Source organism: Notolepis coatsorum (assembly GCF_963971535.1).
Source record: "Notolepis coatsorum genome assembly, chromosome: 14".
In the NCBI taxonomy this organism is placed as follows: Eukaryota; Metazoa; Chordata; class Actinopteri; order Aulopiformes; family Paralepididae; genus Notolepis; species Notolepis coatsorum.
Genome location: NC_140178.1, coordinates 53138423 through 53164958, shown reverse-complemented (window position 1 = coordinate 53164958; position 26536 = coordinate 53138423). Strand labels below are relative to the sequence as shown.

At 39.1% G+C, this 26536-nt stretch overlaps 1 protein-coding gene across 1 annotated transcript in view; it reads right to left on the bottom strand.

Moving 5' to 3' along the window:
• Positions 1-26536, bottom strand: part of LOC311239840 (syntaxin-binding protein 4) — a gene marked incomplete at both ends in the record, with an annotated part of 344479 nt that overhangs the window by 203312 nt on the left and 114631 nt on the right. Inside the window, one exon of the mRNA XM_084328288.1 lies at positions 2638-2744. Within this exon, the coding sequence (XP_084184414.1) occupies positions 2638-2744 (107 nt within the window). The remainder of the gene's footprint in view (positions 1-2637; positions 2745-26536) is intronic.

Sequence of the window (26536 nt, the reverse complement as noted above, 5' to 3'; positions counted from 1 at the left end):
ATGATGTGGTGTTAAAAAGTGTTTAATTGTCTCTTTGTTCTCCGTGTTTCAAGATTCAAGAGGTTTATTTGTCACATACACACCAGGGCATACAGTGAAATGCGGGTGGCCATGCCCGCTTTGATTGTGCAATAATACTAATAATAAAATAGACATAATAAACAGGTAATAAAATAGACATAAAATAGGCATGATAAATTAGACATGCTAAAGTCCTGAGATAGTGCAATACAATGTAGCTACGGATTGAAGGCACTGGGTCCTATGTACACTACTATACAATATACAGTGTTTACTCTATATCCTTATGCTATACTTGCTATATCTAAACTATACTATACAAGAACCACATCGGTTCTTCTTTCCTTAAAGTGACCTTTATTTTAGTGTCCTTTCAATTTTGTTTAAAGTGACCGTTTGTGTGTGAGCGAATGCAGCATGTGTGTTGTGTGTGTGTGTGTGTGTGTGTGTGTGTGTATGTGTGTGCTCATGCATGTGTACTTGTGTGTGGAGAGTTCAGTGTTCAGTGTTCTGATGGCACACACACACCACACACACACACACACACACACACACACCACACACACACACACACACACACACACACACACACACACACACACACACACACACACACACACACACACACACACACACACACACACACACACCACACACGTCTATTCTCAAACACACACAAACACTCATCCACATGCACAGTCCATAATCATACCTATCATTACCAGTTTGACCAAAAATACTACCAGAGGGCGCTGTTATTAGCTAATAGCTGCAGTGTATTGTTCCACCAGAGGGCGCTGTTATTAGCTAATAGCTACAGTGTATTGTTCCACCAGAGGGCGCTGTTATTAGCTAATAGCTACAGTGTATTTTCCACAGTGATATGAAGAACAGTGCTCCTTCGGGGCCGAAGTACATTTTCTGGTTGCTTTGGGAAAATGATCCTGTTAAAGGTTCTTAAGGGGACCGGCAGGGCCCCAAGCACTTCAAACAAGTGTTTACTAAGCTTGATCTGCTCTAAGCGCTTATTAAAGAAAACCTCAACATGCTGACCAACACTGGACCACCAGAAAGCCAAAATACCCGCTAGAGTTGACTGCCTTGCTTGGTATCAGTTTGTTTGTGTGGGTTTTTTCAAATGTATTTATTTATCTTTTTATAAGGTAAACCATGCGCTGCCGACATTTAAATGTACGTGGGGATGTCACAGGTTATTATTTTAAACTAGATGAAAAAATTAAATGCTTTGTAAGCGATGACACACAGTGCTTTTTTTTCTGAAAGTGGGGGGGGGGGGGGGGGGGGGGGGGGGGGGGGTGTCTATCTATCTATCTATCTATCTATCTATCTATCTATCTATCTATCTATCTATCTATCTATCTATCTATCTATCTATCTATCTATCTATCTATCTATCTATCTATCTATCTATCTATCTATGAGGTATAGCAAGATGTCACAACATCTTTGTACAAAGCAGAAATGTCTGCTGTTTGCTGCTCATGTGCCCCCCCCCCCCTCCCCCCACCCCTCACAACCCCCACCACACCCCCTACGGCTAAACATGCCGTTGTGTAAATGGGCGAGTGCACCGTTTTTCAAAGGCCCACTTGCTCCAACCAGCCCCAGAGGATTAGCAGGTTAGTTATTATAAGTCCAGAGACAGGTCACATTTTTTTTATTTCCCCTGCATCAAGATGACGTGTGTATAAATATGTCTGTCTGTTTGTCTGTCTCTGTTTCTGGTGTCAGAATGTGTTTCTCGCATTGTGGAGCGTGATGGATTAACGTCTGGTATTGGGGGGTACAATGGGGGCGGCGTGGCTCAGGGGTAGAGCGGGTCGTCCAATGATCGAAGGGTTGGTGGTTCGAATCCCGCTCAAGCCCATGTCCATCCCACTGCCGTTGTGTCCTTAGGCAAGACACTTAACCTACTTGCCTCGTATGAATGTGTATGCATGTGAATGAATGTTGGTGGTGGTCGGAGGGGCCGTAGGCGATGATTATTCGCCACGCTTCCGTGAGTCTGCCTCAGGGCAGCTCTGGCTGCAATTGTAGCTTACCACCACCGGTACGACTGTGTATGAACGAATAGTGACTCTGTAAGCGCTCTGGGGTCTCTGGGGTGTCACGAAGAGCGCTATATAAATCCAATCCATTATTATTATTATTATTAATTTATTATTATTATTATTATTATTATTATTATTATTATTATTATTATTATTATTATTATTATTATATTATTATTATTATTATTATTATTTTATTATTATTATAATGATGGAGAGAGAAGGTTTGTTGTTGAAAGACAATTAATACGAAATGAGGAGGTCAACTGAATTGAGGATGTGTGTGGAATAAAGCACGGGTGTCTGTCTGACTGAAAGGATGAAGCACCATGTGGAGAATGGGAGAGGAGGTGGTAGGGCTGGGGCAATAATTGTTTTTTATATACTGTATATACGTATATATATTATGAATCGTGACATACTTTTATTGTGTAAATGAATGGCAAACGTCATGATGAAATTATATTTTGATTTCTGAAACATCACATGAGAATGTAAATGCAACATTAAAATGTTGAACCTTCATTAATCCCCTTACCTGTACCTGTGCCTGTGCCTGTGCCTGTGCCTTGCTGGATGGGAGAGTTACGCGTGGAGCCGGTGCTCCCGGTGGATAACGGATACTTCTCAATGAGCTCAGCAAACTCTCTCCTATACACGGAAACAAGACAGAGAATATTTAAAATGTTTACATTTATATTTTGTCATTTAGCTGACACTTTTATCCAAAGCGACTTACAAGTTTTGTACAACAAGTCAGCAGGAAGGGTACAACTCTATCAGCTGAGTAACAATGTAAATATGATCCATATCAAAGCATGCAGGTGTGTGGAGAGAGGCACAGAAAGTGTTGAAGCTAACCAACATTAGCAGCATTGGCCTGATGGGCCGTGTGCTTGTTTTTTATTTAATTTCAAAACTTTATTTAAAATCAAAAGGCAACTGTTAAAGGAATACGCCAACATTATTTGAAATGCACTCACTGTCTTCTCCATTGATTGATTGATTGAATTGATCGAAAAGTTTATTAACAGATTGCAGAATGGGTACAGTACAGTACAGCTCAATACATACAATTGTTAAGGGGATGCAGACCAGAGAAAGACTTTCGTCTTGTTTACATCAGGGTCCCCCATTTTCAATTCATCATAACATATATGACACACACGACATACAGATAGACAGTACTGCTACATCTATACATTTATGACATACCAGATTTGCAAATACAGTACTGTTTGTGAAAAATGTCCAGAAAAAGAGTGTATATACATTTGACGTAGAAACTGTACATTGGAGGAGGTTGGGTAGGTGGGGTGGGGTTGGGTGGGTGGGTGGGGGGCTGTACATTGGAGGTGGGGGGGGGGGGGGTTGGGTAGGGGGGGGGGGTGGGGGACACTGTACACTGTACATTGGAATACTGACAAAGCCATACTTGGTCATTTACTGTACAACTGGGTTAGGACATTTGTAGGGGCCAGTTTCGAATTGCAGTCTCCCGTAGGTGTTCTTTGAGAGTGTTTTTGAAAGTGGGTAGTGATTCACATTCCTTTACAGCTTTGGGTAGGGCGTTCCACATTGATGTGGCATAATTGCTAAACGTGTTTAGTCCCTTGTTTGAGCCGAATCTGGGTTTAACATGATTTGTGGAGCTCCCTCTGGTGTTGTGGTCGTGGTATTCACTGACCTTTGGGAAGTATTTTGACATGTACATGGGTACCTTGGTCGTGTAGTGTATCTTGTAGACCAGGCCCATTGCAAGTTGCTGTACTCTGTCATCTACTCTAAGCCATCCTAGGTTGTCAAAGTGGGCAGGGGTGAGGTGGGTTCTAGGAGTCAGGTCAAGCAGTAGTCTGACTAGTTTGTTTTGAGATGTTTGTAATTTGTTTTTTAGTGCCTTTGAGGTGCTTTGGTACCATGAGGTGCAAGCATAGTCGTAGTACCCTTGAATGAGTGCTCCTGCCAGAGTCTTCAGGGTATTCTTGTTTACCATAGAGGAGATCCGGTACAAGAATCGAGTTCGTTGGTTGACTTTTTTTATTACATTGGATGCCATTTTGTCACAGGAAAGATCAGCCTCTAGGATGGAACCCAGGTAGGTAATTTCATCTTTCCTTGTGACAATATTGTCACCCACTGTAACTGAGAAGCCGTCGGTCTTGCTGAGTTTGTTATTTGAACCGAAGAGAATGGACTCTGTTTTACCCATGTGTAATGATAGTTTGTTGTCGGCGAGCCATATGCAGATTTTGCCTAGTTCCGAGCTGAGGGCTTTTTCAACCTGTAACTTGTTCTTGTCAGAGACCAGCAGGGCTGAGTCGTCCGCAAACAGGAACAAGTTGCAGTCACAAGCTGACGACATGTCATTTGCATAAATTAGGAATAGTAGCGGTCCTACTATGCTTCCTTGTGGAACACCACAGCTCACTGTGAGGGGGGGGGGGATAGGGTACCGTTTACCTCCACCATCTGTTCTCTCCCCTCCAGGTAGGATTGTATCCAGCTCACTGATAGACTATCAAAACCAATTGCTTTTAGCTTGTCAATCAGAATGGTGTGATTGACAGTGTCGAAGGCCTTTTGTAGGTCCAGCATGACCATGCCGCAGTATTTGCCCGCGTCCACCTCTTGTTTGATGTGGTCGTTCAAATAGAGAAGGCATGTGTCAGTGGAGTGGGATGTTCTGAAACCAGATTGGAATTCGTAGATTAGATTTTTTTCCGCGAGGTACTTTTCGACCTGTTCGTATACTATTTTTTCCATGACTTTCGAGATGGATGTAAGGATAGAAACAGGGCGGTAGTTGCCTGGGTCTAATTTGCTGCCCTTTTTGTGCAGGGGTGTTACTCTCGCAATTTTTAAGTCCTTGGGGACGTGTCCCTGTTTTATGGAGAGGTTTATTATGTGTGTGATGACTGGGGTGATGGCGGCTGCTGAGTCTCTGAGGAATTTGGAGGGGATGTTGTCATGGCCAGTGGCCTTGTTCGGTTGGAGGGCGCTCTGTTTTTTGAGTACCTCATCTGTAGTTACCATTTCCAGTCAGAGTCAGAGAAGAAAATACCAATTTCCTCTCTGTGCGTTCAGTAAAAAGCTATCCGGCTGCAAGCTAGCCTAGTTTAATTCATGGAAGCAGATACGGACTAGCTAGCCTAGCTTAAAACTCTGGGAAAGGTGTTTTTGGCCAACAGCTAGGCTAGCTGGTCTGTATCAGCTTCCATTAATTTGTGCTAAATTAGGCTAGCTTGCAGCCGGATAGCTTTCTACTGAACGCACAGAGAGGACATTGGTATCTTTTTGTCTGACTCTGGAGAAAACGGTAAGCACATTTTCTATAATGTTGGCGTGTACCTTTAATCACACACTCCCGTCTTCTTGAGGCTAGGATTAATGTTACATATCACGTTCATGATTTATTTTTTATAAATATATAGCTAGCCAGCCTGATTTTCAAACACACATAATTAGGGATGTCCGATATTATCGGCCTACCGATATTATCGGCCGATATCGGCATTCAAATGTGATATCGGAAAATATCGGTATCGGTTTTCAATTTTTTTTTTCTTTTTTTTTTTTACATTTCTATAACCTTTATTTACCCAGGCAAGCAAATAAGAACAAATTCTGATTTTATTTATTGTCAAAAGTATGCATAATGTTGTATTAATTCCACAACAAGAGATATGTAATGTTAATTACCTGAAATTATTCCATTTTTGGGGGGGGGGGGGGGGGGGAAACCCTGCATATATCGGTATCGGTTGGTATCGGAAATTAAGAGTTGGACAATATCGGTATATCGGTATCGGTAAAAAAGCCAATATCGAGCATCCCTACACATAATACATGATTATGGATCAATTATTTGCCTGTGCTGCATCAAAATGGACACACACGCGCACACACGCACGCACGCACACACCTCAGTGTTTTAACTCAATCACATTACTGTACATCTTGCAGTTCCAAAAAACACTGAAGTTAAACCCCTTTTGTAGGTGCATCTGGAAAAAAAACAAAGAGTACTGAAATATTACTGAAGTAGAAGTACTGCTACTGAAATATATTACTGTAGTAGAAGTACTGCTACTGAAATATATTACTGTAGTAGAAGTACTGCTACTGAAATATATTACTGAAGTAGAAGTACTGCTACTAAAATATATTACTGTAGTAGAAGTACTGCTACTGAAATATATTACTGAAGTAGAAGTACTGCTACTAAAATATATTACTGTAGTAGAAGTACTGCTACTGAAATATATTACTGAAGTAGAAGTACTGCTACTGAAATATATTACTGTAGTAGAAGTACTGCTACTGAAATATATTACTGAAGTAGAAGTACTGCTACTAAAATATATTACTGTAGTAGAAGTACTGCTACTGAAATATTACTGAAGTAGAAGTACTGCTACTGAAATATATTACTGTAGTAGAAGTACTGCTACTGAAATATATTACTGTAGTAGAAGTACTGCTACTGAAATATATTACTGTAGTAGAAGTACTGCTACTGAAATATATTACTGTAGTAGAAGTACTGCTACTGAAATGTATTACTGTAGTAGAAGTACTGCTACTGAAATATTACTGAAGTAGAAGTACTGCTACTGAAATATATTACTGTAGTAGAAGTACTGCTACTGAAATATATTACTGTAGTAGAAGTACTGCTACTGAATTATATAACTGAAGCTGAAGTAGAAGTACTGCTACTGAAATATATTACTGAAGTAGAAGTACTGCTACTGAAATATATTACTGAAGTAGAAGTACTGCTACTGAAATATATTACTGAAGCTGAAGTACTGCTACTGAAATATATTACTGAAGTAGAAATACTGCTACTGAAATATATTACTGAAGTAGAAGTACTGCTACTGAAATATATTACTGTAGTAGAAGTAGTGCTACTGAAATATATTACTGAAGTAGAAGTACTGCTACTGAAATATATTACTGTAGTAGAAGTACTGCTACTGAAATATATTACTGTAGTAGAAGTACTGCTACTGAAATATATTACTGTAGTAGAAGTACTGCTACTGAAATATATAACTGAAGCTGAAGTAGAAGTACTGCTACTGAAATATATTACTGTAGTAGAAATACTGCTACTGAAATATATTACTGTAGTAGAAGTACTGCTACTGAAATATATTACTGAAGTAGAAGTACTGCTACTGAAATATATTACTGAAGTAGAAGTACTGCTACTGAAATATATTACTGTAGTAGAAGTACTGCTACTGAAATATATTACTGAAGTAGAAGTACTGCTACTAAAATATATTACTGTAGTAGAAGTACTGCTACTGAAATATATTACTGAAGTAGAAGTACTGCTACTAAAATATATTACTGTAGTAGAAGTACTGCTACTGAAATATATTACTGAAGTAGAAGTACTGCTACTGAAATATATTACTGTAGTAGAAGTACTGCTACTGAAATATATTACTGAAGTAGAAGTACTGCTACTAAAATATATTACTGTAGTAGAAGTACTGCTACTGAAATATTACTGAAGTAGAAGTACTGCTACTGAAATATATTACTGTAGTAGAAGTACTGCTACTGAAATATATTACTGTAGTAGAAGTACTGCTACTGAAATATATTACTGTAGTAGAAGTACTGCTACTGAAATATATTACTGTAGTAGAAGTACTGCTACTGAAATGTATTACTGTAGTAGAAGTACTGCTACTGAAATATTACTGAAGTAGAAGTACTGCTACTGAAATATATTACTGTAGTAGAAGTACTGCTACTGAAATATATTACTGTAGTAGAAGTACTGCTACTGAATTATATAACTGAAGCTGAAGTAGAAGTACTGCTACTGAAATATATTACTGAAGTAGAAGTACTGCTACTGAAATATATTACTGAAGTAGAAGTACTGCTACTGAAATATATTACTGAAGCTGAAGTACTGCTACTGAAATATATTACTGAAGTAGAAATACTGCTACTGAAATATATTACTGAAGTAGAAGTACTGCTACTGAAATATATTACTGTAGTAGAAGTAGTGCTACTGAAATATATTACTGAAGTAGAAGTACTGCTACTGAAATATATTACTGTAGTAGAAGTACTGCTACTGAAATATATTACTGTAGTAGAAGTACTGCTACTGAAATATATTACTGTAGTAGAAGTACTGCTACTGAAATATATAACTGAAGCTGAAGTAGAAGTACTGCTACTGAAATATATTACTGTAGTAGAAATACTGCTACTGAAATATATTACTGTAGTAGAAGTACTGCTACTGAAATATATTACTGAAGTAGAAGTACTGCTACTGAAATATATTACTGAAGTAGAAGTACTGCTACTGAAATATATTACTGTAGTAGAAGTACTGCTACTGAAATATTACTGAAGTAGAAGTACTGCTACTGAAATATATTACTGTAGTAGAAGTACTGCTACTGAAATATATTACTGAAGTAGAAGTACTGCTACTGAAATATATTACTGTAGTAGAAGTACTGCTACTGAAATATATTACTGTAGTAGAAGTACTGCTACTGAAATATAACTGAAGTAGAAGTACTGCTACTGAAATATATTACTGTAGTAGAAGTACTGCTACTGAAATATATTACTGTAGTAGAAGTACTGCTACTGAAATATATTACTGAAGTAGAAGTACTGCTACTGAAATATATTGCTGTAGTAGAAGTACTGCTACTGAAATATATTACTGTAGTAGAAGTACTGCTACTGAAATATATTACTGAAGTAGAAGTACTGCTACTGAAATATATTACTGAAGTAGAAGTACTGCTACTGAAATATATTGCTGTAGTAGAAGTACTGCTACTGAAATATATAACTGAAGCTGAAGTAGAAGTACTGCTACTGAAATGTATTACTGTAGTAGAAGTACTGCTACTGAAATATTACTGAAGTAGAAGTACTGCTACTGAAATATATTACTGAAGTAGAAGTACTGCTACTGAAATGTATTACTGTAGTAGAAGTACTGCTACTGAAATATTACTGAAGTAGAAGTACTGCTACTGAAATATATTACTGTAGTAGAAGTACTGCTACTGAAATATATTACTGTAGTAGAAGTACTGCTACTGAAATATTACTGAAGTAGAAGTACTGCTACTGAAATATATTACTGTAGTAGAAGTACTGCTACTGAAATATATTACTGTAGTAGAAGTACTGCTACTGAAATATATAACTGAAGCTGAAGTAGAAGTACTGCTACTGAAATATATTACTGTAGTAGAAGTACTGCTACTGAAATATATTACTGTAGTAGAAGTACTGCTACTGAAATATATTACTGAAGTAGAAGTACTGCTACTGAAATATATTACTGTAGTAGAAGTACTGCTACTGAAATATTACTGAAGTAGAAGTACTGCTACTGAAATATTACTGAAGTAAAGTACTGCTACTGAAATATATTACTGTAGTAGAAGTACTGCTACTGAAATATATTACTGTAGTAGAAGTACTGCTACTGAAATATATTACTGAAGTAGAAGTACTGCTACTGAAATGTATTACTGTAGTAGAAGTACTGCTACTGAAATATTACTGAAGTAGAAGTACTGCTACTGAAATATATTACTGTAGTAGAAGTACTGCTACTGAAATATATTACTGTAGTAGAAGTACTGCTACTGAAATATATTACTGAAGTAGAAGTACTGCTACTGAAATATATTACTGAAGTAGAAGTACTGCTACTGAAATATATTACTGTAGTAGAAGTACTGCTACTGAAATATATTACTGAAGTAGAAGTACTGCTACTGAAATATATTACTGTAGTAGAAGTACTGCTACTGAAATATATTACTGTAGTAGAAGTACTGCTACTGAAATATATTACTGTAGTAGAAGTACTGCTACTGAAATATATTACTGTAGTAGAAGTACTGCTACTGAAATATATTACTGAAGTAGAAGTACTGCTACTGAAATATATTACTGTAGTAGAAGTACTGCTACTGAAATATATTACTGTAGTAGAAGTACTGCTACTGAAATATTACTGAAGTAGAAGTACTGCTACTGAAATATATTACTGTAGTAGAAGTACTGCTACTGAAATATATTACTGTAGTAGAAGTACTGCTACTGAAATATATTACTGAAGTAGAAGTACTGCTACTGAAATATATTACTGTAGTAGAAGTACTGCTACTGAAATATATTACTGTAGTAGAAGTACTGCTACTGAAATATATTACTGAAGTAGAAGTACTGCTACTGAAATATATTACTGTAGTAGAAGTACTGCTACTGAAATATATTACTGTAGTAGAAGTCCTGCTACTGAAATATTACTGAAGTAGAAGTACTGCTACTGAAATATATTACTGTAGTAGAAGTACTGCTACTGAAATATATTACTGAAGTAGAAGTACTGCTACTGAAATATATTACTGTAGTAGAAGTACTGCTACTGAAATATATTACTGTAGTAGAAGTACTGCTACTGAAATATTACTGAAGTAGAAGTACTGCTACTGAAATATATTACTGTAGTAGAAGTACTGCTACTGAAATATATTACTGTAGTAGAAGTACTGCTACTGAAATATATTACTGAAGTAGAAGTACTGCTACTGAAATATATTACTGTAGTAGAAGTACTGCTACTGAAATATATTACTGTAGTAGAAGTCCTGCTACTGAAATATTACTGAAGTAGAAGTACTGCTACTGAAATATATTACTGTAGTAGAAGTACTGCTACTGAAATATATTACTGTAGTAGAAGTACTGCTACTGAAATATATAACTGAAGCTTAAGTAGAAGTACTGCTACTGAAATATATTACTGAAGTAGAAGTACTGCTACTGAAATATATTACTGAAGTAGAAGTACTGCTACTGAAATATATTACTGAAGCTGAAGTACTGCTACTGAAATATATTACTGAAGTAGAAATACTGCTACTGAAATATATTACTGAAGTAGAAGTACTGCTACTGAAATATATTACTGTAGTAGAAGTACTGCTGCTACTGAAATATATTACTGAAGTAGAAGTACTGCTACTGAAATATATTACTGTAGTAGAAGTACTGCTACTGAAATGTATTACTGTAGTAGAAGTACTGCTACTGAAACATATAACTGAAGCTGAAGTAGAAGTACTGCTACTGAAATATATTACTGTAGTAGAAGTACTGCTACTGAAATATATAACTGAAGCTGAAGTAGAAGTACTGCTACTGAAATATATAACTGAAGCTGAAGTAGAAGTACTGCTACTGAAATATATTACTGTAGTAGAAGTACTGCTACTGAAATATATAACTGAAGCTGAAGTAGAAGTACTGCTACTGAAATATATTACTCAAGTAGTAGAAGTACTGCTACTGAAATATATAACTGAAGTAGTGGAAGTACTGCTATTGAAATATATTACTCAAGTAGTAGAAGTACTGCTACTGAAATATAGTACTCAAGTATTGGAAGTACTGCTACTGAAATATATTACTCAGGTAGAAGTATTGTTACTGAAATATATTACTCAGGTAGAAGTATTGTTACTGAAATATATTACTCAGGTAGAAGTATTGTTATTGAAATATATTACTCAGGTAGAAGTATTTTTACTGACATATATTACTCAGGTAGAAGTATTGTTACTGAAATATATTACTCAGGTAGAAGTGTTGTTACTGAAATATATTACTCAGGTAGAAGTGTTGTTACTGAAATATATTACTCAGGTAGAAGTATTGTTACTGAAATATATTACTCAGGTAGAAGTATTGTTACTGAAATATGTTACTGAGGTAGAAGTATTGTTACTGAAATATATTACTCAGGTAGAAGTGTTGTTACTGGAATATATTACTCAGGTAGAAGTATTGGGTCTCATTCCCGAAATTTTTTCAAAGATATATTCTGGAAGACTTATCTTGGAACCACTGAGACATAATCTATGACAAGTACACTCTGAGTCCTGAACGTGCTGGAGATATGTCTTAAGTGGCTGAAACGGTCGCAGAAATTATATGATCTGATATCTGCTTGGAGAATGGCATTCTGTCGTAAACTCCAAATCGCGTTCCCGTTCAGCTCATTTGCATACAAACCACGCCCCCGACAGTCCTTATAAAGCAACTGTTGACGCAGCTGTGTGAAATGGAATGGCGGAAGTGCTTTGAGAGCCGCGTGATTACGAAACCTAGCGTCAGTCAGTGCCAATCAGAGAGCGTCTCCAAGAAATGCGGCTAGGTTTCATAATCACGCTTGCGCCCATCAAAACTAGATTAGATTAATGTATTGGCATTAGGGATGTCCGATATTATCGGCCGACCGATATTATCGGCCGATATCGGCAGTAAAATGTGATATCGGAAAATATCGGCATCGGTAAAAAAAAAAAAAGCAAGTAAGAACCAATTCTTATTTTATTTATTGTCAAAAGAATGCATTTTGGTTTAATTCAACAACAAGAGATATGTAATGTTAATTTTTACTTTTTTAATTATCATATTTTGCACAGATAATGCTTACATTTAGAAAGCCTTTTGAATGCATCCAGTGAAATTATTAGTTACCTGAAATTATTCCGTTTTTTTGGGGGGAAACCCTGCATATATCGGTATCGGTATCGGTATCGAAATTAAGAGTTGGACAATATCGGAATATCGGTATCGGTAAAAAAGCCAATATCGAGCATCCCTAATTGGCATCATATACAGCTCGCGGTACACACCTGCCGCAGCGCGCACGCACACACACACGCGCGCGCAGTACTGTATATGAATGAATGAATGACATATAATATATATAGCCTACGGGCCGGCGGGCATAATGAATGAACGCAGTATGGCTTATTATTCCATAAGCCTATAGGCTACTGTTCATTCGTAGGCGCACACAAGACTTGTTATGGAATATTAATGCAGTCTATTTCCACCGATTAGCTTACTTCTTATTTATTTATCCACTGTCATTTCAGTGTTGGTGTATAGGCTATATTTCAATATAAGTTTAATTGATATATTCGAAGGAATGCAGGTTAATAGCTATATCAACCCCCTCCAATGTACAGTAAATTACCAAGTATGGTTTTGTCAATATTCCAATGTACAGTTTTGCTTGTACAGTGTAAGTCTACCACCCCTGGCCTCCAACCTCCTCCAACAGTTTCTACGTCAAATGTACTCTCTTTTCTGGACTCTTTTTGTATCACAAACAGTACTGTATTTGCAAATCTGGTATGTCATAAATGTATAGATGTAGCAGTACTGTCTATCTGTGTCATGTGTGTCATATATGTTATGATGAATTGAAAATGGGGGACCCTGATGTAAACAAGACGAAATTCTTTCTCTGGTCTGCATCCCCTTATGTAATTGAGCTGTACTGTACTGTACCCATTCTGCAATCTGTTAATAAAGTTTTCAATCAATACCAATCAATGGGATACATTGCATGTTGACCTGCATTCTTTCAAATGTATATAATTAATCATTAAAACAGATGTGTAACAAATAAGAAATGCAAATTCCACAGAAGGCATTAAATTATTATTATTTTCAATCATTTCACAATAATTGCATAATTGTGTTTGAATATCTGAGTAATATAATTAAAATAATTATACATTTGTCCAAAATATCTGGTTCAGATATGGTTAATCCAGCTGCCCTGTGATCAGATGAATCCATATTATTTATTTTTCCGACATCAAATGCGTAATTTCTTATCGTACAAATATTGTCATATTTATTTTAATTATGATCAAGTAATTAATTCCAAGGAGGCCTGTAGCGTTAACATGAAGGAATCACTATGAGAACACAGTCTGTCAAGTTGTAATAAAGTTTTAAATTAGTCAATCAATCATGAGATTTGATCGTGGGCTGAGAGCATATTTAAGAGTGCTCCTCAGCACTCTTGGATCTGCTCTCAAATAAGATCTCAGGAAAATGTGAGGACTCCCACTCCCAGCCCTAATATGTCTTAAATAGGCCGAAATCTGGCTAAGACGAAATATTTTGTCGTAACTACGTTCGAGAATGAGACCCATTGTTACTGAAATATATTACTCAGGTAGAAGTATTGTTACTGAAATATATTACTCAGGTAGAAGTACTGCTACTGAAATAAATTACTCAGGTAGAAGTACTTCAAAGCACTTTATGGAAAATGACTCAAGTAAGAGTAACACTCCAAAAAAGGTATTTTAGTTATTTTTGCATGCTCCAAAATTGTCCCCTCAAAATGAACTGAGTACTCCTTCCAGTGTGGTCTTTCCAACAATTTGGATCAGTCACTGTACAGTACCTCCAGGGTTTGGGGATAGTCCCTTTTGAACTGTATGCCAGATCCCACTGTACTCAGTTCTCTTATGACCAAACACAAGACTTACTTGAGTAAAAGTAGAAGTAAATACTTAGAAATGTACTAATGTACTACTAAAAGTAGAAGTAAAAGTGCAGGCTTTTAAAAAAAAGAAAAAGCTAGAAAAAGTTGTTTTACCGACAAAAACATCTACTCGATTACTGTAACTACAGCAAATGTAATTTGTTACTTTCCAAGTGGGAAAAGGTTGGAAAAGATCCCACAGGGTCGCGGCGTGAGATGAGGTTGAGAAGGAGAGATAAGTTGACGTTACTGAACCCCATTGAAAAAACCTTCCCTTTGACCTAAATCAAATCAAATCAAATGTATTTGTAAGGCCCGACAACACACGTTAATGTCCCCATGGGCCAGACACGTCTTCTTTAAACAAGTCAAGAACAAACATCACAATAAATCAAGAACAAAACAAAAACACCATGAAATCCAAAATAAAATGTAGCCATACCACACACGAAGGTAAGGAAAAACTCACTAAAAACCTAGCAATGGGAAAAAGCACCACAGGCAATGTGGAGGGGAGAAACCTTAGAAGGGACGTTCAAGATAGAAGAACTCCAGATAGAATCCCGTCTGGAAACGTCCTTATTTCCCGACTGGATGACCATGGTAACACTTTGGTCCTCTCAGAGAAACACATTTTCACAGTTGATTTATGGGATTGGAGACACTGCATCTGCTTCCTGTTGTTTTTTTAATTTAGCAGATTCTGCCGAATTCTGAGCTGAGGGTTTTTTCAACCTGTAACTTGTTCTTGTCAGAGTCCAGCAGGGCTGAGTCGTCCGCGAACAAGAACAAGTTGCAGTCACAAGCTGACGACATGTCATTTGCATAAATTAGGAACAGTAGCAGTCCTAGTATGCTTCCTTGTGGAACACCACAGCTCACTGTGAGGGGGGGGGGGGGGATAGAGTACCGTTTACCTCCACCATCTGTTCTCTCCCCTCAAGGTAGGATTGCATCCAGCTCACTGATAAACTATCAAAACCAATAGCTTTTAGCTTGTCAATCAGAATGGAGTGATTGACAGTGTCGAAGGCCTTTTGTAGGTCCAGCATGACCATGCCGCAGTATTTGCCCGCGTCCACCTCTTGTTTGATGTGGTCGTTCAAATAGAGAAGGCATGTGTCAGTGGAGTGGGATGTTCTGAAGCCAAATTGGAATTCGTAGATTCGATTTCTCTCCGCTAGGTACTTTTCTACCTGTTCGTAGAAATTTTTTTCCATGACTTTCAGGGCGGTAGTTGCCTGGGTCTAATTTGCTGCCCTTTTTGTGCAGAGGGGTCACTCTCGCTATTTTGAAGTCCTTGGGGACGTGTTCCTGTTTTATGGAGAGGTTTATTATGTGTGTGATGACTGGGGTGATGGCGGCTGCTGAGTCTCTGAGGAATTTGGAGGGGATGTTGTCATGGCCAGTGGCCTTGTTAGGTTGGAGGGCGCTCAGTTTTTTGAGTACCTCATCTGTTGTTACCATTTCCAGGTTAAAGTCGTCTTTGCGGACCCCTAGGTTTTTGTAGTATGCTAATGTTTTTGTTTTCCTCCGTTTTGTCATTGATGAAATTTCTTTTTGCGGTTTTGATCATGGTTTTTACGTCATTTCTTAGTGTGTTTCTAGTGTGAAGGCAGGGTTCAGATAAATAGTGAATTCAAAAGTAGGTTCAAGTACAAAGTTCACTATTCTTGGGCACAGTATGTGAGCAGAGTCAAGTACAAGTATCGTACCTCAAAACTACTCAAGTACAACATTGAGTCAATGCTACTGTACAGTGTGTGAGCAGAGTCAAGTACAAGTACTGTACCTCAAAACTACTCGAGTACAACATTGAGTCAATACTACTGTACAGTGTGTGAGCAGAGTCAAGTACAACTACTGTACCTCAAAACTACTTGAGTACAACACTGAATCAATGTTACTGTACATTACATTCCCAACGATGTGTGATACAGGAGCTAGCTGTTCATTCATGAGGAGGGATATTGTTACTGTGGTATTCACCCTTTCACTACCACACTACCAAATGGTTAACCCTTTCACTGCGACACTACAGAAGGATAACCCTTTCACTGCCACACGACAAAGGGTTAACCCTTTCACTACCACACTACAGAAGGGTAACCTTATGTAGTGTGGTAGTAAAAGGGTTAATTTATTTATTTTTATAACCAATAATTATTTTGTAAAATTATATGGATCTGCATTCATTTTGCAAATTGGGGGCGTCAAAAGAGTCTAACCTGCTGCATCTTCCACTCTGAAGCAATAACCAGGAGCATACACTGATTCTTCAGTAGATGCCAAGGAGTGGAACTCTATTGGGGTCAACTTGTCTATGTCTATCTTTACACTGAGACCTGGACAACGTGACCTGAAAAAGTACTGACCGACTCCCATTTGATTCCCAGTGGTCTCTCTCTCTCTCTCTCTCTCTCTCTCTCTCTCTCTCTCTCTCTCTCTCTCTCTCTCTCTCTCTCTCTCTCTCTCTCTCTCTCTCTCTCTCTCTCTCTCTCTCTCTCTCTCTCTCCCTGTGTGTCTCTATTCTCAGAAAACCTCTCTACATTGATTCTCCCGTCGCGGTTTATTCAGCAATCTTTCAAACAGAACTCGTTTTTGTCTGGTATATGGCTCCAGGTTTGTTTAAAGCATTCTAAATAAACCACCAACAAAGGATCACACGCTCCATCTGCCGTGTGCCGGGTTATCCTTTTCTTTCTCAATTCTCTAAAGTGCTCCATCTCTGTCTCCCATCCACAACCACTCCCAGAGTCAGATGTGGGTCATCGATATCCTTCGGTCTGCGTCCCCCCCGTTTTAAAAAGCTGTCTGTCTAGGTTCCCTCACCATTGCTGCTCTCTGACAGTATTTGCCAGGTTAGCCGCCGCGGAGCTCTAACTGGACCGATTGATACTAATACAATTGGTGCCGTCGATGCTGCAGCTCTGAAATGTGTAACTATTGTTTGTCTTCATGCCCCCACCTCCAAAGTAAGTTATCCGTATGGATTAGCAAGAATCAAAGGTTGTGCAAGGTTGTGTGGTGGTGCCTCTAATGGATATAACGGTGAGTTAATACCCCAGACATTTTAAAGGCACACTCTGTAATACAAACAAGTAGGCCCGTCACCACAAAATAAATTATATGTGATTGGGGGACAAATTAAGTGCAGTTAATGTAATGACAGCTAAATACGTGTTTTGATAGGACGAGTGCATTTTATGGCTGGAAAGGTTTTTGTTGTGTGTGTTTGTAACACAGATGACGGACCAGCTAGCCTAGCTGTTGGTCAAAAACACCTCTCCCTGTCCATATACGCTTCCATTCATTTGTGCTAAGCTAGGCTAGCTTGCAGTCAGATAGATAGCTTTCTACTGAACACACAGAGAGGAAATTGGTATCTATCTTCTTGTCTTCTTGATTCTGGAGAAGACAGTAAGCGTATTTCCCATAATTGTGGCGTGTTCCTTTAAGTGGCGTTGCCACAGTGAGTTCAGGTACATTATAGGCTACTCATGATATTATCTTACTGCTAGCTATATCTCTATGATTATACTAATAATAATAATACTTTCTTAAATTTATATAGCGCCTTTCAGGAAACCCATTGCTTGATGCAATGCAAAGAGATATTTTATCCCAAAAAGCATGCCATGGATAAATACTGTAAATATGGTCTATATTAAATAGAGGCTAAAACATATATTTTCCTAGTTAAATCCCATTCTCATGATGGGCAACTAATAACATAGAGTGGATCATGTTTGAAGGAGCAGATTTATTTTTTGGCATTCTGGCAGGAGAGGCAGAGAGAGAAATAGCTGAGGGAGGGAGAGAGAGAGAAAGAGAGAGGGGGGCAGAGAGAGGGAGAGAGGGAGGGAGCAGGGGCGGACCTTCTACAGGCGATATAGGCGGTCGCCTAGAGCGCCACCCAGAGGGGGGCGCCAAAAAAAAAAAAAAAAAATTATTTATATTTTTTTTTATTTTTATTTTTTTTTTCTCTGTGCAGTTTTGGCGCCCCCCCTCTATATCGGCAACCATTATTTTTTACATAAAAAAAATTCTAACATAAGGGAAAATGAGCCAAAAATCTAAAACGGTCGGTCGGTCTGAGCCTCAGCTTTAGGTGTTCACAGTCAGAACATGCTAGAGCGCTGTGCATTGATGGGTATCGGTCAAGTGTTTATAGAATTGAGCGTTGAGGAAAGATAGACTAACAGTGGTGAATCTCGCCTAGGGCGCCAAATGTGCTAGGTCCGCCCCTGGGAGGGAGAGAGAGGGAGAGAGAGTTAGAGAGAGAGCGGGATGGAGAGAGAGGGAGAGAAAGAGAGAGAGAGAGAGAGGAGAGAGAGAGAGAGAGAGAGATGAGAGAGAGAGAGAGAGAGAGAGAGAGAGAGAGAGAGAGAGAAGAAGAAAGAAGAGAGAGAGAGAGGAGAGAGAGAGAGAGAGAGAGAGATGAGAGAGAGAGAGAGAGAGAGAGAGAGAGAGAGAGGGAGAGAGAGAGGAAGTGCACAGAGAGGTATAATCCCCCTCCCCTCCATCTCTCCTGGCCTGTGCGGTAGTTAAAACGCAGAGCCCAGATTAAAGCTGTGAGACGCCAGGCTCAGGGCTAAGCTCTCCTCGCTACACGCCTACCCCCGCCACCCACCACCAATACCACCATAGTCTGCTCGCAGTCAGAGAGAAAAAGAAAGATACAGACAGACAGAGAGAGAAAGAAAGAGAGAAACTCCAAGATAGGTCAGGTCAAGTCATCCCAGCTGCCTCCATAAACGCTTCACTAATGAACTGAGATCGACACCTACCAAACGTTGGGTGCGTCATGTCAATTTGTAATCTAGCAAAATGACTTACATAATTTAGATATACAGTATAGCTACAATACAGTGTACAAGGAAACATGCCTGATGGTTCAGTGTATTGATTAGTATGGGGGTCAGAATCCTCACCAGATCCCCTCTGTTTAAGATCTGAGGTGTCTAATCCACCTCTTAATAGAGACAGTGCTGCATGACTTAGTAACTCTTTAATAAGGATTAGACGTGCGAGTAGAACATCTTGACTTACTGCTGAGGTTAAGGGGAAACTGGGCCAGGACGTGGGCCACTGCCGTCTAGACAGGCTCTTGTAGATGTTCTTGATCTTATGGTTCACGATGGACTTATGAGGGGGAGAAGGAGGCAGGAGGAGAGATGATGCGTATGATGCCGGCGGTGACGTCGACGGCGATGCGTGACCTGGTTTTTCCTCGTCAACATCGGCTATGTTGAGATTAGGAACATGGTTAAATTAATGCTGAATACTATAGCAGATGGAGTGATACTGAGAGAGATACAGTATATATACTGTATGAAGAGAGAGAGAGAGAGAAAGCTACAGAGAGAGAGAGAAAGCTAGAAAGAGAGAGAGAGAGAGAGAGAGAGAGAGAGAGAGAGAGAGAGAGAGAGAGAGAGAGAGAGAGAGAGAGAGAGAGAGAGAGAGAGAGAGAGAGAGAGAGAAAAAAGAAAGAGAGAGATGTTGTTCCCATTAGGGTTTAATCCCGGAAATGGGATTAAAACGCATATGTTTTAACAAATGTAAACCGCACATAACTACAGTATTTTTTTAATATAGCTGTGTATGTGTGCTAGCTGAACACACATGGCTCACGCTTCCCCAAGACACAACTGGTGGGACGCTGGTTGTGGCCATTTCACAAACGGGGACAGTGCCACGCCTTATACATTACCCTTATATAGACCTGTTCGCTGTATACAAACATACCGTGTTCGAGCCAATCAGCAATACCAACTGAGTCCCGTGACTAAGTTGCCCCGGACCTGCGTGAGCTGCTGCACTAAAAGAAGTACAACGGGGCTCTATGGAGAAACCATGGCACTCCCCTGACTAAAAGTTGTTTCAAACGAAAACGGCTGAATGAGTCTTTCACCTTTTACATATCTAGCTTTGGCATGGATTGATTGTTTAGATCGCTAGCATGGCTAACAAATGCAAATAATGTTGTAGTCTGCCCCGTTGTTCTGACCAGGATCATTTCTGCTCCGGTGATGCGGCACTCACTGAGTTTGACGCATACAGCGAACAGATCTATTGGTTTCATCACTGATTTAAAAAAAACACTGATTTAAATTTCAGCCAAGCAAAGAAAAGTTCCATAGGCTATAATTATTCGGGAACACTATACATTCACCTGTAGAGAAATAATGCAGCTTGTCTTCTTCCTTGTCAGAATTACTTGATTACACTGCTGTATTATACATAGAAAGGACTTGCCAAGCATTTCCCTCCTGTCATTAAATCTCCAGCCACATTTCTTCTGTCACATTTATTTCTGCCTTCTCTGCAGGCAGTTATTTTAATTGTGATGTATGTTGAAAAAAACGCCCCGACCTGGAGTAATATTCCAGTGTTCCGTCAGTCCACTCCTCATGGCTTGGTCTCATGCCTCATATGGGAGGGAGAAACTGTCACTGATATAAATTGCAGGCAAGCAAAGATATGCTGTTTTATATCAATACATAATAATAATAATAATAATAATAATAATAATAATAATAATAATAATAATAATAATAATAATAATAATAATAATAATAATAATAATAATAATAATAAATTTAATTTATATAGCGCTTCTCAATGACCCGAAGTCGCTGACAGTAGTTATAGTGAAAACAAAGAAACAAAAAAGGAACATGAGACCATGGGGGAAACAGGGGGAAAACAGCATGAGATAACACAAAAAGACAGAGCGACAGGAACATACATCAATCGGGTTGGAGGGGGGGGGGGGTTATGGGTGGGGGGGGGGGGGGTTGAGGGCAAGGGAGAACAGGTGGGTTTTGAGGCGAGCTTTGAAGGTGTAGAGCAGGGGTCAGCAACCTTTTTGACATGGAGTGCCTGTTTGAAATATAGTTGTAACTAGTGTGCCTCAACAATATTCCATGCATCGTAACATTTTTTCTCATAATCAGGTCTTTTTAATGATAATTTTTACATTATCAATAACACTTTAAGTGCCGAAAACGTGTTTAGGCGTCTTTCCTAGCCATGCTAAAGTTGCAGAGGACGCCCTAACTCGTCTTTAATATCAATATTTCAAAAATCTGTGATCGGAATCATATTTCCCCTATGCAGCCTTCACACACAGTTCTGAGCTCCTCTCAATCCTCTAGCGGTTCAAGAGCGCCATCTGGTGGTCGATCGGCAGAAGCGTCAAACAGGAAGTCATGTGGATGAAGTGGTGATCACCCATATTACTTCCGGGCACTCGCTATAGTTCCCGGGACTCGAGCTCAACACAATACATAGCGATCCGTTGCCAATAACTCGATAAACAACATGATTTGGACGTATATACTATTATACAACCTGGAAATGGACCGGGTATTTCGACATCCCATAATGGAAAACTGTCTACCCCACGCTGATCGCCCAACGGCCCGCGGAGACTGGGGTGAGTTTTAGCGTGTAGTATTACCGTGTTCGACACTAACTGCTATGATGAACATTTGACCCACATTAGATGAATGGTATAACGTTGCCCACGGAATTATAAACGATCCCCCGCCCATCCGGTCATCATCAGATGATACGTAGAAACTTCTAGAAGCACGTCCATTTGAAATTTTTCATCTGGCACCGATCGCTACCAAACTGTATTTGATCATCAATATAATGCATTTGGGGCTATAAATCACGTTCTGGAGAAAGCTGCAGAAAGAGATGAAAACATACTTATACTTTAGATCATATTTTAGTATGAATATGTGAATGAAAAAGTTTAACGTTCATACACCCTGAACAATACACATAGGACATTGAATGGGCCCTAATAATGGCAATCTAGCAATAGAATTTAAAAAGTTATAGCCCTGCAAAGAAGGGGAACTTCTCCAAAGACAAATAGAGCTGGCAACGGATGGTATATCATGAATTTAACCTTAGGCAATCAAAGTGTTAAACATTATTATTGTTATTGTTATTATTAACAATATTATTATGATGGTTGTATAAACCCTAAATCTGAGTTGGGGGGGGGGGGGGGAATGCAATGCAGACAAACAGCTGCATACAGTGTGACCATTATTTTCACTCACATTTGCCCATTCATTTTTGGACACATCATGTACTGTACGTGTGCTGTCATAGCTCCACCTACAGGCCTAATGGAGAACACCAGGAGAACACCAGGATGTGAATGGAGGGTGAATGTGAGGTATATCGTGTAAATAAGTTTTGATTGATCGCAAGACTACACTGTAAAAAGATTTTTAATAATAAGTTACCAGAACTTACACAACCACATTACCTAATAAAACTATGTTTATTGTCATTGTTTTAAGAACACAAGTTGACTTGGTAATAATCACATTTTGAGTAAAAAAAATTGCTTTTAACATGTGCAATGTTCAATGAAATAGAAAAATAAATAATAACATTTGTTGATTAATCCCACTGGTCACAATGGTGACCGTAATAATGTTTTTGTTATAAGGCTCTGCAAATGTTACTGAATGATGTAGCAATGTATTTCCAGCTAAATTGAAATAATAAACAAATAAAGGGTCTCAATTAAATATGTGGTAGTAAAAAGAACCTGTGGGAGGATTTCAACAAGATAAATGCGACAACAGTGCAAAATATTTCACTATAATATTTAAAAAAAATATATATATATATATATATATATATATTTATTTTTATTTTTATTATTGCTGCCCCCTGTGCCTATGAAAATGCCCCCACGTGCCTATGTAGGCACGCGTGCCTAGGGTTGCCTACCCCTGGTGTAGAGTGTAGGGGAGTCTCTGATGGACTGAGGGAGGGAGTTAGTCTGGGTGCAGTGCGAGAGAAGGCCCGATCACCAACGTTTTTGAGTTTGGATGTCGGAACAGTGAGGGAGGCAGTGGAGGAGAACCGGAGGGAACGGGTGGGGCGGTAGGGAAGAAAGAGATCAGTCAGGTAGGGGGGGGGGCAGGCTATATAGGCTATAACCTTTTTTTTCACCCCTGAATTCTGGCAGGGCTGTGGCTTACCGGCCCTATAGCCTACGTGCCTTCGCCTTGCATCCAAAGTTTATAATTACATTTTCTAATGCTGATTAATAACATACATGATGTTCTTTGCTATAATAATTATATAAAAGAAATATGAATTGTCAATTAAATGACACGGTAGCAGTCCCTATAAGAAAAGGTATTGCTATTTTTTTGTTACGTCATTCCATAGAGCTGTAATTAACACAACACAAGGATTCATGTCCCCGATGTCAAACTAATTTACTATCAATAGCTGTCAAACTAAATGAATGTGTGCAAAACTGAGTTTTATGGGTGTATGTGGAATGTGGAAGAGCTAACATGGACATTAAGAGAAGAACCGGAATTGCAAAGGGCATATTCTGGAACCATAAAGAATTATTGAGACGAAAACGAAGACCAGGATTTTTATGTCAGTCTTTTCAGATGGAGCAGAAGCATGGACGCTGAATGAAGAGGCAAAGAGGATGATAGACTCTTTTGAAATGTGGACGCTGAGGAAGATGCTGAAAATAACATGGAAGAATAAGATCAAGAATGAGGAGGTACTGAGAAGAGCGGGTATGCAAGGAGGACAGCTGCTGGAGATGTTGAAAAAGATACATGGAGAAATATGTTCACACACACTGTAGCGATTGACTTTCTGAGTGAAGACACTTCAAAGGGGGTGAAAGCCTGTTGTTGTTGTTGTTGTTGTTGTTGTTGCTGTTGTTGTTGTTGGTTGCTAGTTGCTACTATGTGTAAATCCCTAACAATCACAATATAAGTGCATCAGTGGATGTGAGCTTCACTCCATCCAGGATATATACAATGAACAGTGTATCAGCAAAGCCTGCAGGATTATTAAGGACCCCAGCCATCCCAACCACAAGCTGCAAATGCCACAGCCTCAAGGCCCAAACCAGGAGACTCCAGAACAGTTATTTCCCCAGGCAGTCAGACTCATGAACAAATAGTAATAAGGCTGAGGGGAAACAGTGCTACCTTATAGCTGTCACTGCTACTGACCTGCACATAATACTGACCTGCACACAATACTGACCTGCACACATTACTGACCTGCACACATTACTGACCTGCACACATTACTGACCTGCACACAATACTGACCTGTACACAATACTGACCTGTACACAATACTGACCTGCACACAATACTGACCTGCACATAATACTGACCTGCACATAATACTGACCTGCACACATTACTGACCTGCACACAATACTGACCTGCACATAATACTGACCTGCACACATTACTGACCTGCACACAATACTGACCTGTACACAATACTGACCTGCACACAATACTGACCTGCACATAATACTGACCTGCACATAATACTGACCTGCACACATTACTGACCTGCACACAATACTGACCTGCACACATTACTGACCTGCACACAATACTGACCTGCACACATTACTGACCTGCACACAATACTGACCTGCACACATTACTGACCTGCACACAATACTGACCTGCACACAATACTGACCTGCACATAATACTGACCTGCACACATTACTGACCTGCACACAATACTGACCTGCACACATTACTGACCTGCACACAATACTGACCTGCACACATTACTGACTTGCACACAATACTGACCTGCACACATTACTGACCTGCACACATTACTGACTGCACACATTACTGACCTGCACACATTACTGACCTGCACACATTACTGACCTGCACACAATACTGACCTGCACATAATACTGACCTGCACACATTACTGACCTTCACACAATACTGACCTGCACACAATACTGACCTGCACACAATAGTGATCTGCACACAATACTGACCTGCACACAATACTGACCTGCACACATTACTGACCTGCACACAATACTGACCTGCACACATTACTGACCTGCACACATTACTGACCTGCACACATTACTGACCTGCACACAATACTGACCTGCACATAATACTGACCTGCCCACATTACTGACCTGCACACAATACTGACCTGCACACATTACTGACCTGCACACAATACTGACCTGCACACATTACTGACCTGCACACATTACTGACCTGCACACAATACTGACCTGCACACAATACTGACCTGCACACAATAGTGATCTGCACACAATACTGACCTGCACACAATACTGACCTGCACACATTACTGACCTGCACACAATACTGACCTGCACACAATACTGACCTGCACATAATACTGACCTGCACACACAATACTGACCTGCACATAATACTGACCTGCACATAATACTGACCTGCACACAATACTGACCTGCACATAATACTGACCTGCACATAATACTGACCTGCACACATTACTGACCTGCACATAATACTGACCTGCACACAATACTGACCTGCACATAATACTGACCTGCACATAATACTGACCTGCACACAATACTGACCGCACACATTACTGACTGCACATACCATTGATTTGCACACAGTACATGTATAATTGACATGTTATATCTGCTATATTTCCTATTTTATTTTTTGCACACAGTAGGCTACATGTAAAATGTATATTTTATACTTTCTATTTTCTATTTGCTATTTAATTTGTTAATATTGTGCTGCTATTTAAAACTGTTTGTGTTTACGTAACAACAATAAAAAAATGCTGTGCTGTGCTGTACTATGCCGTGCTGTGCTATGATGTGCTATGCTATGCTATGCTGTGCTATGCTGTGCTGTGCTGTACTATGCTGTGCTGTACTACTGTATGCTGTGCTATGCTGTGCTGTTATATGCTATGCTGTACTGTACTGTACTATGCTGTGCTGTGCTGTACTATGCTGTGTTATGCTATGCTATGCTGTGCTATGCTATGCTATGCTATGCTATGCTATGCTATGCTATGCTATGCCATGCCATGTCCTGTTGCCAACATTTTCTAAAGGACCTGCAATATATAGTAGGCTGAATAAAACTGTGCAGGCTAGTAGTTTATTAGTCTAAAAATATTTAGTTCAGGTAGTGGTAGTTTTGTTTTATTAGTCATTTTGTTTTATTAA